General features: G+C 34.5%; 1 protein-coding gene and 1 long non-coding RNA gene across 2 annotated transcripts in view; one reads left to right on the top strand and one right to left on the bottom strand.

Moving 5' to 3' along the window:
• Positions 1-18,351, top strand: part of LOC100643650 (titin) — a 230,450-nt gene that overhangs the window by 33,877 nt on the left and 178,222 nt on the right. Inside the window, exons 8-27 of the mRNA XM_048407033.1 lie at positions 1,457-1,579; positions 2,230-2,408; positions 2,835-3,082; positions 3,587-3,843; positions 4,619-4,810; positions 5,130-5,312; positions 6,425-7,033; positions 7,939-8,115; positions 8,209-8,392; positions 8,490-8,617; positions 8,984-9,433; positions 9,819-10,185; positions 10,618-11,063; positions 11,696-12,086; positions 12,481-12,783; positions 12,871-13,037; positions 13,875-14,159; positions 15,070-15,256; positions 15,696-15,910; positions 16,260-16,544. Of these exons, the coding sequence (XP_048262990.1) occupies positions 1,457-1,579; positions 2,230-2,408; positions 2,835-3,082; positions 3,587-3,843; positions 4,619-4,810; positions 5,130-5,312; positions 6,425-7,033; positions 7,939-8,115; positions 8,209-8,392; positions 8,490-8,617; positions 8,984-9,433; positions 9,819-10,185; positions 10,618-11,063; positions 11,696-12,086; positions 12,481-12,783; positions 12,871-13,037; positions 13,875-14,159; positions 15,070-15,256; positions 15,696-15,910; positions 16,260-16,544 (5,376 nt within the window). The remainder of the gene's footprint in view (positions 1-1,456; positions 1,580-2,229; positions 2,409-2,834; positions 3,083-3,586; positions 3,844-4,618; positions 4,811-5,129; positions 5,313-6,424; positions 7,034-7,938; positions 8,116-8,208; positions 8,393-8,489; positions 8,618-8,983; positions 9,434-9,818; positions 10,186-10,617; positions 11,064-11,695; positions 12,087-12,480; positions 12,784-12,870; positions 13,038-13,874; positions 14,160-15,069; positions 15,257-15,695; positions 15,911-16,259; positions 16,545-18,351) is intronic.
• LOC125385375 lies at positions 15,188-15,765 on the bottom strand. The gene is made up of 2 exons (XR_007224540.1): positions 15,452-15,765; positions 15,188-15,361 (listed from the first exon to the last, which is right to left on the bottom strand). It is a non-coding gene; the product is annotated as an uncharacterized LOC125385375 (long non-coding RNA).

Genomic DNA, 18,351 nt, shown 5'->3' on the forward strand with positions numbered 1-18,351 from the left:
TCTCACTTTAGCTTTCTGTTATGTATATATTTTTTGAGGAAATATATATTTGTTTTGTTTCCATATTAATGAAATTTTGTGAGTTGAAAGCGAAATCGAATCAAAAACATTATAAGTAAAACTAAGTATAATTCGTTCGAATATACAGTGTCATATTTTTTTCATCGCCATCACATTTCAATACAAAAGACAGATAATATAGGCTATACGATCCTATATAACATATACAGGGTGGTTGGTAACTGGTGGTACAAGCGGAAAGGGGGTGATTCTACACGAAAAAAGAAGTCGAAAATATAGAATAAAAATTTTTCGTTTGAGGCTTTGTTTTCGAGAAAATCGACTTTGAATTTTCGCTCGGTACGCGTGCACTTTATCACGTCTCGTTATAACGGATCTCACTGTAAATCGGCGATTGGGATACCGGTGTCTGTAATGATCAGCTGCGGCTGATGCGTTACCACCACACGCACCTAACGAAAGTATCATGTCCGTATATTCCCGATTGCTGTATGTAGACATGATGGTAGACTAATAGTAGATAGCGATAAAAGTCGGATAGTAAGTTAATAGGTAGGAAAACACTTTTGTTACATTGGAAGTGTTTATCAACATAACGTCAATCGAGACAACGATTCACAGTGAGATCCGTTATAACGAGACGTGATAAAGTGCACGCTTACCGAGCCAAAATTCAAAGTCGATTTTCTTGAAAACAAAATCTCAAACGAAAAATTTTTATTCTATATTTTTGACTTCTTTTTTCGCGTAGAATCACCCTCTTTCCGCTTGTACCACCAGTTACCAACCACCCTGTATATATATATACAATACACACACACAATAATAATAATAATAATAATAACAATAACAATAACAACAACAACATATATATAACAATAATATATAACAGTACTATTCTTTTATTCTTTCACTAGTTATGTTTAATATGTTTCAAACCTTAAAAAATGCATTGCATTGAAATTTTAATATGAATAACGACGTAAAACTTCAATTCTTTCGTGTGATAGATCACCATCTATCAACGATATATAAATTGTCATCAATCGTTAGAATTATCAAATATAATAGAAACTATACGAACCTGAAACGATCGATTGGAAACAAAAAGCATTATCCTCGTAGAGTTTCAACGAGGTCGTTCTACAGCTCAATGAAATCTTGTTCCCATTTTCCGAGTGCATCTGACGACTAGCCCGTTTTCAGGTGATCTCTTGTGAGATTTCCTAAAATGGTAGTGACGACTCGTTTAGTACTACGCGTCTCGAGGTATGATCATTACCTTATACGAACTTTACAACAGTGAATTGCTAACAAATTATTTATTTTTAATTGCTAATTTGTTATTTATCTTTATATAACGTATGTATCATTTATTATAGAAACGGACTATCGAATATAAAAATTCTTTTCCTTCTGTTTGTCTTTCATCTAGAGCGGAGAATGGCTGAGATTAAAAGTTCTGGAGGTTCAACCAGAACTAACGAAGCTCGGTGCCACGGTGGAGGAGGCTACCGAGCTTTCGAATGCACACGACGAAGTTTTGCTTCGATTACAGGTAGATAAAATAGATCTGATCAGTAAAAATTCATTTTTTCTTCACTTTGTATATCGATATTTCCCTTATAATTTATTTATCATCGACATTAAAATTGTTGCCAAAATTACGAAGATAAGAAAATTACGAAAGCATAATAAAACAACGAAAAAGAAAAAATTATGAAGAGAGGTTCGATGTATATATTAGGTCGTCCGAAAAGTTTCTTTCGTTTTATAAGGAAATAATGGATGCACGACATTTTTCGTTTTATATTATTTTATCGAATTAAGTATGATCCATTTTGTTCTATCAAGATAAAGATCGCAACGTTTGACAGGTTAGATTAGGTTTCACGTTTGTATAAAGATACATCGTTGTAAAAGACGCGTCTGTAAAAGAAAGACACTTTTCGGACAACCTAATATTTTATTCGATGCTGTACATTTTATACTTTTGATATATTATTGGTATCTTTTTAATTTCTTATTTCTTATTTAAATACTGTGTATTGGAGAAAATTAAAGTTATGCGATTTTCACGTATATATCCTTTTTTTGGTTTCTAAAGTGTACCGTGATGTATTGTATATAGATTCGATTTTATTAAATACAAAACAGATATTTCAGAAAGATCTTAACGAATAAAATATAACGAATTTTTGATAAAAGAGCAAACAGAGCCCGGTAGAGGAGTTGCTCCGGCAGGCTGATCAATTGATCTCGAACCAAAGGCCAAGAGCGGAAGTGTACGCCGCGATGGCGGAAACGTTGGGCCAAGCTTGGCGCGACGTGAACGAGCTTTTGGAACGTCGAAAACAGATCCTCGATTCTAACGTGTTGTTTCAATGGTTCGTAAAATTAGCTGCTTCAAGAACTTGTTTATGCGCGAATAATCAGTCTTGCGCAAGTCCTAGTTAATCTGCATATATTTATATAGGAAATCTACTATAGTCAGCTGGACTTTAAATAAAAAAAAAAAAAAAAATAGTAAAATACCAGAAAACATTTTGAAGATCAAATATCGTCAATATAATACTTTTGTTTTGATATTGGCAATTAAATTAATTCTAATCTTTCTATAAATCTTTCGATTTTGTTTAAAAATCTGCCCTTCCTATATAAATGTAATTAAATTTAATAGAACGACGATTATTTTGGACAAGACACCTTATTCTAAATCTTTTGATTTTATTGCAAAATAAAATAAAATCTTCTCTTGTTATACGAATACAATGAAATCTAATAGAATGACAAATATTTTTGCCGATGTATAGTCGAGCGGAAGAATGTCGAGAAAGTATGAAAGCTCTTGAGATGGCATGCAACGACACGTTGCTGCCGATCGAGATCGAGGCGGTAAAGAATTTCTTGTCGAAAATCCATGATCTTCGAAAGAACATGCTCGAAGCGTTGATGGGCGCGCTACAAGAGGGAAAGAGTCTTCTGGATCGGCTGAAGGAGATCGCGAACGAAGGCTCCTTGGATTCCAGACCGGATAGAATTAAGCTGGAAGCTGATCACGGTGAGCGGTTATAGTTAATGTTTTCTTTGGAAAAACGGTTAATTATATTCAATGTCACAGTTTTCTTCGCGCATTCCCTTTCGCTTTTAATCGATGACATAACTATGGTGTGTTCCTTTCGCTCCGTTTCGGTATGCGTGTCCGTGTCCTTGAAACATCGAATCAATTATCTTACCACCATCAAACTTCCCTTTTTTAGATAAGACTCGTTAATAATAATCTATGTCTTTGTTTTAAAAGCAAAAAAAAAAAACCAAGAAACACCATCCAAGATCTCTATATCCTTTGAAAATGTTCATCTTTCGTTAAATTGAAGTATTTTTCAAATTTTTAATTTTAGAGATATCCCTTTTTTCAATAATTGGAATTCTGGTACAAAGATTGGAGTTATAACGTAAAAATATTTTTGAAATATTTTGGAAATATCCTGGAAATGTGTTTTTGGTATATGTTACAGGTAGGTATATGTAATAAGAGGAAATCGTTTTGTTTATTCTTTTACAGCGGTACTGAAAGTCGAGAAATGGTTGGAAGAGCTTCATGACAGGAGACGGCTGATCGAAGCGTCGTTTCGTAGCAGAAAGACACAATTGGAGCAATGCCTGGCTTTAGCTCTGTTAGCGACCGATCTACGTGATCTCGAAGAGGTCTTAAACGACAGAATCGCTGCTTTGTCGAGCAGCTGCGATCAGCTGGGAGATTCCGCATCGAGCGCGGAATTGCTCCTGTTCGAACTGAAAAAATTACAAGCTGAGGCTAAGGTACCACATAATTGTTATATCTTAAATCTGACTGTTCTAACTATCTGATCTAATCTTCTTATCTTCTTTGTTATATTTATCCTTAATTATTATATTTATTGGATATATTACCCTAAACGCGATATAGAATTCTTAAACTAGAACTATAATTCTTTTTTGTGACATTGTAAATAAATAAACTTTTCACAGTATTTTTGTTACGGTTCCCACTACTATTATAAAATAATAATAAGTTCAATACTCAGTATGTATTGAAACAATGTATAATAGAGATAAATAGAATAGTAGTGGGAATCGTAACAAAAATACTATGAAAAGTTTATTAAATACAAACATTAAAAGGTATGCTATAAAATGTTAATTTAAAATGCCATTTACAATATCACAGACATTGTTCCTATACATGAAATAGTATAATATAAAATAATAATAAGTTCAATACTCAGTATGTATTGAAACAATGTATAATAGAGATAAATATATTATACTATTTCATGTACAGGAACAGTGTCTATGATATTGCAAATGACATTATAAATTAACATTTTACAACATACTTTTTAATATTTGTTACATTTTAAATTTTAACATGAACATTTTAAATTAACATTTTACAGCATACTTTTTAATATTTATCCTAATTCGATAGATATTCGGCACATTTGGAATAGAAATGAGCGGATGTAGTAATAAAACGACAATTCTCAAAGTGCTATTACAGGATACTTAGGTTTAAGTACTTTTATTAAAAAATTGGTTGACATATTTTACATAGGAATTTCAAGACAGATCGATCAAAATAACGAAGTCAACCGAACGATTAGTGTCATCGGGACACTTCGCTGGTGAACAGGCGACAGAACAAGCTTACGCGATCCTTGGCGCCGCGGCTGATTATGTCAACGATTTGGATCAGTACGAGGCGTTGTTGAATAGAGCGGTGGCCTTCTTCGATTCGGCGAGATCGGTGAGCATTGACCTTTTAAATTTGCCCTATTTGATATTCCCATTATATCCAATTCATTGGTAATAAAATAAAATTTATTACTTATTCATAAAAAATAATCTAATACAATAAATTAAAAATAATTTTGCTAATTTTGTATCATTGATAACTAAATATTCTAACAATAGTAAATACACCGAATATTATATATTATAAAAAGATGCAATCTAAAGGTGAAGAAAAATGTAAATTACGAGCTTCGAATTTTTAATTGCTCTATTATAAAAATTGTTAAAAATGGGAAACGAGGATATAGAAGTTTGTGATTCTTATTTCGAAGGCAATTACAAAGTTAGATCAGTTGGAAATTCAGCTGGTGACGACGGAGCATCCCCCATATTCGACGAAATTAGCTCGTTTCCATGCTCAGACCGTCGCCACCATCGAAGACGTCACCGCGAAACCTTTGGCGGAAGGATACGCCCTTTTAGATGTCACAGGAAGAGGAGCGCCAGGAGCTGAGGTTAGATTCAGAGATTAATCGCGACAACTTAATTATGGTAGACCGGTTGGCATGCATAGTCAATGAAATCGTTGGATTCAATGAATGATTTCTAGTATTCACCTTCATATCATCGAGTGTTATATTCTCTATGGAATTGAAATCAGATGTACCTACAATTTATTGGAGTATTTACAATTTTTGCAAACTTAACTAACAAACAACAAGTTTCTCCGCGAAAATTACAGTCAACATATTATTATCTGAAATTTTTAGAATTTTCAGAAGTTTTATTTAAATTCTTCGCTGTAACTCTTAGAATATATCTTCCGCAAATTTGAAATAAAAGTATGCTAATATGAAAGTAACTATAATTTTCGAGAATATAAATTTTAATTCTGTTTTAATCGAAATACCTTTGAAATTGTTACATATTTTCCCAATTACTAAGTTTCAGTAGTTTAAGGAGCGAGGTACTAAGAGTATCTTCTTTTTCCTCGCCATAAACATACTAGAAATATATATAATTTTCGAGAACTGTCAACTTGAAGTTTTACTTTCATTTAAATAATATCGAAATTATTACGCGGATTAGCGGATTTCCTCGGGAAGTAAAACTTCAAGAGCAGTTTCTCCTATTCCAACTATGAAATCGAAAAGATATTAACAAAAGTGCTTCTAATTTCCGAGAAATTAAATTTCAATTTTATCTGAATTTAAATCGAATAACAAAATAATTACAGAGTTTTAATTTCTCAGGAAGCGAAACTCCATTCAACGCCTATACATTTTGTAACTCTGCGATGAAAATAATATTAATAGATCGATATAAATTTTACTTTCACTTTAATTTCAATATAATATCAAGACAATTATCAGGTTGTCCGAAAAGTTTCTTTCGTTTTATGAGGAAATAATAAACGCACAAGATACTTTGTTTTATATTATTTTTTCGAATTACGTACGATCCATTTTGTTCTGTTGAGATAAACTTTTCACAGACTTGGTTTCACGTTTGTATGAAGGTGCTCTGTTGTAAAAAGACACGTTTATTAAAGAAAGATACTTTTCGGACAACCTAATACATGGCTTGTTAATTAGTCGAGTTTCAAGCTTCTTTTCCAATTCCTCAGGGTGTGAAACGAGTGGTGGAGGAGCTGGAAAATCGGAAGATCCGTTTGATGGAACGATGCACAGCTCACGAGAAGGAGAACCTCGAGATATCGAGGACCATAAATACGTTCCTAGACAAGCACGACGAGTTGAGAAAGTGGTTAATGAGCATACCCGAAGCGTTTCTCCAGGGTCACCAAGACATGGGCAGCGACGTGCCAATAGCGGAGGATTTCTGTCGGTTGCATCGCCAGCTGTTGAACGATCTCGAACGAAGGACCGACGAAGTCGAGCATCTAGAGTTCGAAATTTTACCAATTCGAGAACGATTGGAAGAAACGCAGAAATTAGAACTACAGTCGAAAGTGGAGGAATTAAGAAACTCTTGGTCAAAGACGAAAGAGCTGGTAGCGAGTAGAATCGATCTGGGATCGCTTTATTTGCAATTCCATATAGCGGTTGATGAACTAACGAGGGAAATTGAGTCGATCGAAAGTGAATTGAAGAGACAAACCGATGTCCTGGACGAGAGGAAGATCGAACAGCTTGGAAGGCGTTGGAAAGATCTTCAGCCGCTTTATGTCAACCTGACTAACACTGGCAAAGCGTTTCTGGACGCCGCTATTAAGGTATGACATTAATTTCCTGTTATTGAATTTATATAAGTTGTTAATATTTAATAGAATCACGAGAGTAATCAAAGTGGTGAATTTTCATTAAAATTTTACGAACTTAAAATCGTGTACTTTTAGAGATTTGAACGATTTTTTGCAAGGTATGTGGATAGAAGCGAATTTTTCTTTTAGCATTAGATATCTGTATATTGTGTACACTACATATATGTCGAGTTCTCATTGGAGTTAGGGGCGTGTAACGAATCTTCAATTAGATTAGCCATTGTTGCTATACAATATAGATGATATTTACTGGTACAAATATGATTAGTGGCGATTAGATACTCGAGATGCTAATGACAATGATCTTAGGTTCAATAACGAATCCACGAGATAGCAAATGCGTTTTCTTCCATAGTCTAAGTCGAACTGAACTTGCCGGTCCACAATTCAAGTGTAACTCGACTTACTTGTCCACAGTATAAGTAGAACTCAATTGACTCTCAAAGTGGAACTGCACTTATATACTCTACTCTGTACCTCTCTGTACCCCTCGGGTCAACTATATTTTTATGGGGAGCTATACAACTACTCCATACCTCTGTTAGGTAAAAACGTGGCTACTTTAGCGACCAGTTGTGTCACTTCGAGCCCAAGCCTACTGTCATAAATCTCGGACACACATAATCGAATTAAATCATAAACAACTACTTCTAAGTTTTGTTATTTAAGTACAGCTATAATAAAAGTGTAAACTAAAGTATTGGGGGTCTTCCCAAAAATTCCAAAAGAAAGGCCCCTACCTGTAGTTTTCTATCGAATACTAACATTGAGTAGATACAATTTTATGCACTTCAAATTTTCTTTTTTTTTTCTATTTTGATTCAGAACAGTTGTAGAAAGCAATATGTATCTTTCAGATCGATGACCCTTATCTAGATGTACCGAGAGCCTGCATATGCGTCCAGACCCTCTTAGAGAGATTTGCTAACAGACAGTTGACTATAACAGAATCATGGGAGAAATGGAGGACGACGATCGAGATTTTGAGGAAGAAGCGAATCGAGCATCAACGAAGAATCGAAGAGAGCACAAGAGTAAGTAGCTGACCATCCCATTCGGATATTTCTTTTAAATCGAAATCTATATTTCTACAGTTTCATATTGAACGACTATGTTTATACTTGCAGACGATGGAATGGGTTTCTAAATTCAGCGAACAATTGTATCCAGTGATAACATCTCAATCTCCTAAAACAGCAAGCATTCTTCAAGATTTAAGCGGATCCAAACATCGTATTCTTCCCGAGTTGAATAAAGCTGTCAACGAATTGGATACTAGAATCAATGGAATTAATACTCTAGCTCAGAAAGGTAATTTTAAACTAATAACCATTTTTATAAGATACATAGAATAATAATTATTCAGAAAACAATGAAAGGTAAATGTGTAATAAATATTCTGAATCAGGCGAAGTAGAGATCGACGACGAGATCCTGAAGAGGCTTCGTCAGATGCACGAGAATCTTCATGCGACTGCCAGAGATTACGAAACTCTTCTGGAGTCATTGATTTCCATCTTCCAGAATATCGAAGAGGTAAAATATCAATAATATTGGCTTGGCAACTAAATGATTGCGGATTTTGTCATTAGGTTGTATTGACAAAATCCGCAATCACTTAGTTGCCAACACAACATTTTACGCAGGAGTCAACATTCTGCTGAATATTTGAATATAGCTCTATCATAATATAAAATATCGTAGTTTAACATAAATATAACAATCATTAGACGTTACATTTTCAAAACTCAAAATGGCATCCTATCTTGATAAAAAAGCAAAATAACGAACAGTTAATTGTTATTCTGTGGAACACCGCAGAATTACGTGGCTCGACTTGCATACATCCAATGTTCTTCTCAAAATTATAATATCACGATTAATTTTCCAATCCTGTTCAAGGTTGAGCATAAGATCGAACAGTTAAGGGCTCATGCACAACGTGTAGCGTCCTTGAAAAAATTGTCCGAAGTGGAAACACTGTTCAACGAGCTCGACGCGATGAAATGGACAATTTCTGACAGACAAAATCAGATTAGATCGAAGGCTCAAGAAGTAATCGCTAGAATTAAGCAACAGGAACCGTCCGAGGCTGGTGTTCAGGACATTGAGAAATTGAAGCGCGCTATAGATTCGTTGTCGACAAATCTGGAACTGTTTTGGTCTCAGACGATTACTAAAATCGAAGAATATCGACGAACGTGTACTTTTTCCGAGGATTTGGAGAAAATTGAGACAGAATTGCAGGATTTGAATGAACATTTGAAGAAGGTTGACGCGAAGATTGGTGAGAACCTTCAGACAGCTAAAGCTACCGCTACCTCGTTCGTACAATTCGAAAAGACTGTCACGGTAAGAACAAAAAATCGCTTACTTTATATCGTTAATTATAATAAATTTATAATTTTATTTCACTATTCAACCTATTAAAATAAATACTAACAGCGTTACAAATTTTATCGAATGCTTGACATAGGAAATATTTAAGTAAGTAAACAATAATTCAGAATATTGTTTAACATTGATTTAGAAAATCTTATGATAAATAGAGTATGGTTAATAATATGGTACTTGTTATAAACTGGAATTATTATAAATAACAGGAAATTTTTCAAAGAGAAATAATATATAGAAGTAACATTGTGAAATTTAAAAAGACAGAAATAATAGTTTTTTTTAAATATAATTCCCTAGTTATAAAAATGCTGAAATGATATACTGTGTTTCTGGTTCGTAGATTTTGGAAGAAAGAATCGAGACGTTCGTGAAGACGACCGAAGAATCGATTAATATTTTAACGCCTCAAATCGTCAACGATATTTCTTTCTTGCGTGAGAGGTGGAGAAACTTGAAGAGAAGAATCGAAGAAACAAAGAAGCGAATGAGTTTGAGCATAGAGTATTTCACGCTCTTGGAAGAAGCCAAAGAATGGAATAGAGAGGGTAGCAAATTGTTGGTTGTGATAGCGAGGAAAGCAACCGCGGTGAAGACTCCGAAAGACGCCACGGATTTGCTTCAAGAAATAGATCGTTATTTGAAGCCAGGCGAAGAAATTCAAGAAAGGAGAATCGAGAAGCTGAAGGAACTATCGACAATCGTGTTCGGTAAGTGAACAAAGTAAATTGGAAATGTAATATATCAAATTTAAGATAGGTATTTGAGTGTATATAAGCGATAAATAACACAAATTATTAAATAGGAATTATTTGTAAGAAAAACAATATACAAAAGCGAGTTCTTCGAAAGTTTTTTAAAATTTCTATATAAAATACAAAATATTTAATGGAATATATAAATAGATAAATATACGTAACTACCGCCAAACAGACGTAGTAAAATAGAAATTTATATACTTCTGTATAAAATATTTTGATATTGCAAATAATTCTGACAGGATTTTGAAATTCGTATGTGTTTAAATCCAAGATGATATATTACATAATGGGACAAAGTTTCTTTTCGTTTCAATGTTTTATTTTGTTTATGTAACATTATACCAAAATAGTAAAATTGCTATCCTTTGTGCTGTTATTTAGGTACGGACAGATTACCACAATTCAACGAAGTGATCGTGGAAAATCGTCAAATGTTAGACTCCTTCGCCGTCGTCTCGTCCGAATTCCGAACGTTGGCTGAAAATTTGAAAAACGCGGAAGATCTGCAAGAGAAATTAAGGATCGAGAAACAGGAAGCAGACAGAAGGTTACAAGCCGCGAAAGTGGAAATGGCTGCCGCGGAAGCAGCCAGAGAAGAAGCGGAGAACGCGAGGAGAATCGCGGAGAAATTAGCAGCCGAGACATTGGAGAAAGCAACGATAGAAGCAAAGAAACTGAAAGAGGAAAAAACGTTTGAAAAAGTTTCTGCTCCACCGTCTTTTTCGGTGTCAGCGCAAACCGAGAAGATCGATAGCACGGACAAAAGTTTCGTCAAAGAAATGGTCACTTCCGCAACTATCACTAAAGAAATACATATTTTGCAAAAGGTATAACATATATTCTCGTTCTACGTCTTTTTCTATATTCTGCATCTTTCTTTCTTTGTATTCGTTAATGGTATTATTTTAATTATCGATACGACCTTTAAAATGCATAAGTGAATGTTTTTCTAAGAAAACTAGAAGGAAAATAGGATGCATTCTCGATTTGTTACGTGATATACAAGATGCATGAGATCACGTAATACAAATGAATCGCATTCCCATTTCGGTTGAAGATGAAATGGCTACGATAACAATTAGCTAAGAGTATTTCTATTTTCTATTCTTGCTGATGTTGTTCCATGTGAATTACTAAAAATATTTTTCTAGTTCTATTATAATTATTTAATTATAATAAAACTAGAACAATGCTAGGAATACGTATGAAATATTTTTAGAAATATTAAAGAAATACATTTACAATCGAATATTGTATATTAAAATCGATTATAATATCTGATATAAACCTGAATATTGATAACAACTTGGTATGAAATATATTTACATATAATTAATTTAAAAAGTTATCATATATATATTATATTCATTCTTTTAATATAATTATCACTCACACTTTTAACACTTTATATATGTATCGTATACATATACGTATATGCTGTTTTCCTTTTTAATTTTAGACGGAAATTGAGAAAACGTCTCAACGCGAACCAAGTCCACAGAAGAACATTGTCGCCGAAGAAATACGCGAGAAATCAGTAGAAAGACTGCTAAAAGAGAACGTCCCTCCATTGACTCCAGAATTTACCGTTCCCCTACATGATGCCACTGTACAAGAAGGAGAAAAATTCACTTTCCAGTGCAACCTCGTTGGTCAACCAACGCCGGAAGTGGTTTGGTACAAGGATGGAATCTCGATTTTGAATAACCCTGATTATCTGACAACTTATGTTCAAGGTATTTGTACTTTGACGATCGAAGAAACTTTCGCCGAAGATTCTGCAAAATACACTTGCAGAGCTTTTAATATCGCCGGGTCAGCGGAAACGTCTGCCACGTTGACCGTTAAAGGTAATTTTGTAATACATTTAAAAGAATTTTAATAAATTAATAAATATAGGAAACAAGAGAAAATCAAATAGTTGGGCTATTACTATTTCTAATATTTATATAACAATATTCGAATATATAATATTGTAAATTACTTATTCATAGTAACATTCCAAATTTAATTTAATTCCAATTAAAATCACCCTTTCTATAATATTATTATTTATCAATTACAAAGATATAGAAATAGAGTTGAAAATTTGGCATGGACCTTCGAGGGGTTAATTTAATTTTAATATAATTAATCTTTTAATTTCTAGACTTTAATATTTTATACGATTGGCTAATTGAATATCTTACAATATGGAAATTTAATAAAGCTTTTACGAATATGACTATACTGTCGAATTTTTAGAAACGGCACCGGAAGAACAACCGAGTCCACCGGTTTTCGTGAAAGAATTAGTGGCATCGGTGGCGGTGGAAGGATCTTCTCATCGGATGGAGTGCATCGTCGAAGGTAATCCTCTGCCAACTGTACAATGGTTCAAGAACGATGTGAACATCGATAATTCTCCCGATTACATCATCACTTACAACAATGGCGAGGCTGTTTTAAAATTCGAAGAAGTCTTCTTAGAGGATAAGGCTACTTATACTTGCAAAGCCGCAAATCGATTGGGTCAAGCCTCCACTTCCGCTTTTCTCGATATACAACGTAAGAAACTTAACAATTTCTTAATTTGTTAAGAAGAAATATGTAGTTCCAATCGAAAGATTTATTTTATGCATCGTGCACTTTTAGCTGTGGAATTTACTTCGGAAAAACCATATTTTGTTACCCCGTTATCGAATGCCATGGGAAGAGCAGGTCAAAGGGTGAAGCTCGAATGCGAAGCAAAAGGAAATCCAACGCCTACTTTGTCTTGGTACCACGATGGAAGACCGGTCGAAGAAACCATGAACTTAAAGGTAAATTTTCATATTTATTTAAAAGGCGCTAGTGTTTTATACTTAACGTGAAAATTATTCTAAACACAGTAAATATATACTAGAAGAAAGTCGAAAACGGATATAAAAAGCTAGAAAATAAAATATCGTATAGGATCTTTTTATCAAAAAAATTCATGTTTCTAGAAAATTCAGAAGGTACCAAAACGACTTTTAACAAGTTTCTGATAAGATACGTTTTTCAAAAGTAGCATAAAATTATAAAGATAGTTAAAGGCTTTACTTCTACATTTTTAATGTACATTACTGTTCAAAAGTTTGGAATACTATATACCATTGAGGCCAATAATTGTTTCTAACAAATTAGAATTACGTTTCTTTTTCTTCCTTTTAAAGAAATTTTTTCGTAAAACGTAAGATATCTTCTGTGAAATAAAAACAATTACCTAGCATTTGATTCTATGATATCAATTATAAATTAACAACAAAATTAGCAGAATAATTAATACACAAATGGAAATGCGACTAAGCAATGTATCTTTCTCTATAGTTGTTCCACCGAAAGTACAATTAATTTTCACGCGTCTGAACCTACCAAAATTAAACGTATCGAAATACGATGGGTTTTCCCATAAGAAGCAACGCAATGCTATTGGATGCAACAACATAATTTTTAAGCAAAACATTGTTTCCTCGTCTTCTCTCTCTTCCACGGTCTGCCATTCGAGGCGAGGCGACCGTGTCGCGATATTTTTAGCCGCATGTGCACGCGCCGAATTCGAAATAAAGCAATGTAGCGGCCGGTGAAAACGAAGAATTGAAATTGAATGTTCAGGGTGTCGGGATTCGCCGTTTCAGATACAAACGGACGCCGGGCGGACCAGCCTGATCATCTCGGAGGCGTTTGCAAAGGATGCCGGATGTTACACGGTCGTCGCTAAGAACAACGCCGGTGAGGCCACGGTGTCTTGCAACGTTTCGGTGAAAGGACGACTTCCTCACGAAACCAGCGATTCTGACTTCGCCTGCAGCGACATGGAGCCCGTGGTCCCCAAGATTCAGATGCCATTGAAGGATCTGAAGGTTCAGGAGGGTTTGTCTGTTCGACTGGACTGCGTGATCGTTGGCCAACCTGAACCGGAAGTGAGTGTTTTGTGAGATCAGAGAAATACTCGAGAGGTAACGCGAGTTTTGTCGATGTTGATTTAGGGTAGTCTCGTTAATTGGTATATTCCGAGTTGTTTCAGATTTGAAACTTTCGCGATGATGTAACGATATTCGCGATTCTTCGGCTTGCAAATTGTATTATTAGTACGTTGAGTTTCGTTCCGGGCAGACGTGAAAAACAAGCGAACGGGAATATTCGGAATAAGATGCGACGTAATAATTCGGTACACGATCGAAGGCCGAAGAATCACAACTGTGGCAGTCCTTGGTATTCTTTCTACGAAATTGAGAAGAAATGGTAGATTAGATCGTTTGGATGATATATAAATTAAAAAGAAAAGATTTTCTTAGACATAATAATTTCATTATTTAGGAAGCCATTTTTTACATGTCGTTTCACTGTTCTTTTTCTCTAATGTATATTTAAAAATATTATATTTACATTTAACAAGAACCAAAATTAATCTGCTACAGAAATTGATTCGTCTTTGTTAACTTTTAGTTTTGTGAGGATAAGAATTTTCACTTGAGAGGAGACCCAGTTAACAGATTAGAAGTAGTATATACTTTTAAATACTACATGGACTGTTTCTTTCTATGAATTTTTATTATTTATCATTTGAGTAAATTCATAATGGCTGGCTCGAAAAGTCTTTCTCAACGATTAATTCTTTTAAGGCAGGCAGACTTCTGTTTTTAATTATAAAATAATTCAAAAGTATGTAGCGTGTAATTATAAAAGAAAAAGTTTTGTGAAAGTCAGAATAAATGATAGTAGAGCTATCTTATGTTCGATGGATGAAACGAACACAGTCGAATATTTTAGCTAAGCTTCGACATTTAATTCTGTAACTTCTTTTATAACAGAAAATCTGTAAATTTGTTGGCACAGGTGATTTGGTATCACGATGATCAACCTGTAAAGGAGTCAGCCGATTTCCAGCTGTTGTTCCAGGGTGACAAATGTTCCTTGGTCATTCACGAAGCTTTTTTGGATGACGCCGGTGTGTACAAAGTAGTCGCCATTAATTCTGGCGGTGAAGCGTCTAGTCAGTGCACATTAACAGTGACACGTACGTAGAAACATTTTATCGAATACTTACATACCATGAAGCTCGTAATTTTTCTATTTTAATGATCCACATCTTTTGCTATTATTTTTAACGCCAAGAAATTTGCTGTAAATTTTTGTAGTAGATCTTTTATTGTAAATCCTTGTCTATCTTATTATAGAATCTAAACATTTTATGCTCTCTGATTGTATTTACAACAGCTGTACCATAATTATAATTTGATCATTCTCAAAGAAGCATTCAAAGGTGCTTAATTAATTCCGTGTCTTCTTAAACTAAATTCAAATTTCATTTATAGATTACGTAATCCTTAGGTGAATGAAAAACTTAATCACCGAAATAATCTCCAGCTTTTGTAAATCACGCGTTCTCTTTCCTAACGCGTAAAATAACAAATCTTAATAATTAACGTGTAAAATAACAAATATCTTTTATCCAGCGGTGACCGTTTCGAAAAAATTGGACAAGACACGAACAGAAGTGGAAGAAACATTGGTCGCGGGTTCACCCCCGAAATTCGTGAAACTTCCGACGGATTCTCTGGTGGCGGAAGGCGAGACTGCCACTTTTGAGTGTGCGGTAGTCGGAGAACCGAAACCAGAACTCAGATGGTTCTCTGACAGTGGCGAGATCACCGAGAACGAACGTATCCTGGTGAGTGTTTGCTAAAATAAAATTCAATGAGATATCGAAGAAACACTCACGTGGTTGCTTCAGAACCGAGAACAATCAGACGCGCAGCTTTCGAAAGTTAAGTTGTTTTTAAAAAGTTATTTGCCAAACGCAATGTCACGTAATGTACGCGAATACAAATAATCAAAATTTAAAAAAAGGCCCGATGATCGTGTTCTTTGAAGAACGTTATTTTCTACTGTCAAATTTATTTTTCTTTCTCGTATTTCTCACTAATGTTTGCCCTTCCATGTTAAATTAACTACTGCTGCCTGTACAAAATATTTAAATAATCCCCAACTTTATATCCTACTATGTTTTGATGATTCAGATCCAGCGGAGGCAAGATGGAACGAGTATTCTGAAGATTTCTTCGACGATCCCCGAGGATAAAGGGAATTACGTAGTCAAAGCGTTTAATGCGCACGGAGAGGCGAAAGCTTTCGCACGTTTGGTTGTGAGATCGTTGGGTGACTTTAGGAGAAAGGAAGAATTCGTGCAAATGGAAGAGAAATTGATCGCTCCTACGTTTAAGGAGAAGTTTGAAGACAGAAGAGTGTCAGAGGGCGTTTCTACGAAATTCGAGTGTATCGTAGTTGGGAAACCGGCTCCGAAAGTAAGTTATATACCTTTTGTTTTGAATTTTGAAATGTGCAAATTATAATTATTAAGTGAAATACAATATATATATAAATAATTCTTGATTGTTTGGAAAAAGAATAATATTTGCCTTATTATATAATCTTCAAATAATTAATGATTATTTATGTATATCGTATTTGGATTAATAATTTTAATTTCTATATTTCCAAAATGAACACAACTGACAATACAATTGTCAATTCTTCGTATCTTATAACGCAGAACTGATGGATTTATGACAGAACCACTTTCTCAACTGCTACGAAGTATTATAAAAGTTATTATTCGTTTTTGAATTCCACTATGTTTCTTCGTACATTCAATTCAAATACTTCCTACCAAAATTGTAGACTTTTTGAACTACAAAATCCTAAGAAATATAACAGCTAAATAGAAGCTACACTGATATTTAAAATTTAGATCCTGTGTTAGATGAAACAGTTCGCTATTAGTATCATTGTATCTATATCGTTACTATAATATCGTTTTTAGTATCATCGAAGACCCACTTGACCATAATTTGTAAATATCTTATTCGATTAACGTCGCTAACTTCCAACCATAGAAAAGCATCTGTCACAAGAAAATCACAAAACAATTTTGAATATCGTTAAATAAATATCGGGCTCTCATAGTCTGAATAAAATCATAATTAAATTATATTTATCAATATTTCTATGCCAATTTATATTTCTACGAACACAATTAGAGAACTAAGACCTAAACAGATTTTCTTTCGCCCATGAAATATTATAATGACAACAATATTTCACGTGCTTTATACAGTAGCTACAAAACGTATTCCCACCGTTGTATTTATTATGGCAGCTGCACATCGCTCAAATAGGTCCAACTATATTAAATATCATATCATTTAACAATATACTTTACGACTACAAAAATTTGATAATACAAAGATGAAATGTAGAACCTGATCAAAAATCGTTTCGTTAGAAAATAAGTAGCCCCCATACTGTTTCCTATTTTGCAGCCTTAAATTTTCTGTAAATACATAAAATACATAAAAATCCACTGTTTAAACGTAATGGAAAGCGCAGCTCTTAGCCTCAGACACCCAACTGCTATATCAACAACGAAAAATGTGCCACAACCTTCGAACCACGTGGAACTCGCATCAACGCGCTAAATGTTACGAAATGTTCACGACTACTGATCGATGGGAGGAGATCAGGCGAATAGACGAGTCTCGAATCGCGGCGCCGCATCTTGGATCCGTTTTTCGAAGGTGTCGAGGGACGCGTAAAAGATGGGGCGCAGAGTTGGCCAGCCTGTCAGGAGGTGGCCGACCAAGAGTAATTTCGTGCCTCCGGGTTATATTTAAACGGGAACAATGTACCTGATGTGGAAATTCGCGGGTGCAGCCGCGCCGCGAGGTTCTCCGCGAAATTTTTAGTGACACTCGCGGATCAGGTATCGATATCGTTTCGTTCGTGAACTTTCCATCGGATTATTTCCGATTTGAATATTGTGAAACTGTTGATTTACGATCAACGCTCTATGTATAATCGACGAGAATACCAATTACGCAGCTGCCTTTATTTCAGTATGCAGAATGATCGAAAGAATTTTGCGTGCTAGTAATACGTAGCATTTTAGTATTGATTTTATACGCGTGTACTTACGGATTGTATAATTAATAGAATTTCCTGGTACGATCCATCAGATATTGTACGTAATCGACATTCTGAACTGTAGAAACTGGTTCGTTCGTGGAATTTTCTGTGTCGCTCGTGGATCGAACATCCACAAGCAGAAGTAGT

This window comes from Bombus terrestris, chromosome 7 (genome assembly GCF_910591885.1).
Source record: "Bombus terrestris chromosome 7, iyBomTerr1.2, whole genome shotgun sequence".
NCBI classification, from domain to species: domain Eukaryota; kingdom Metazoa; phylum Arthropoda; class Insecta; order Hymenoptera; family Apidae; genus Bombus; species Bombus terrestris.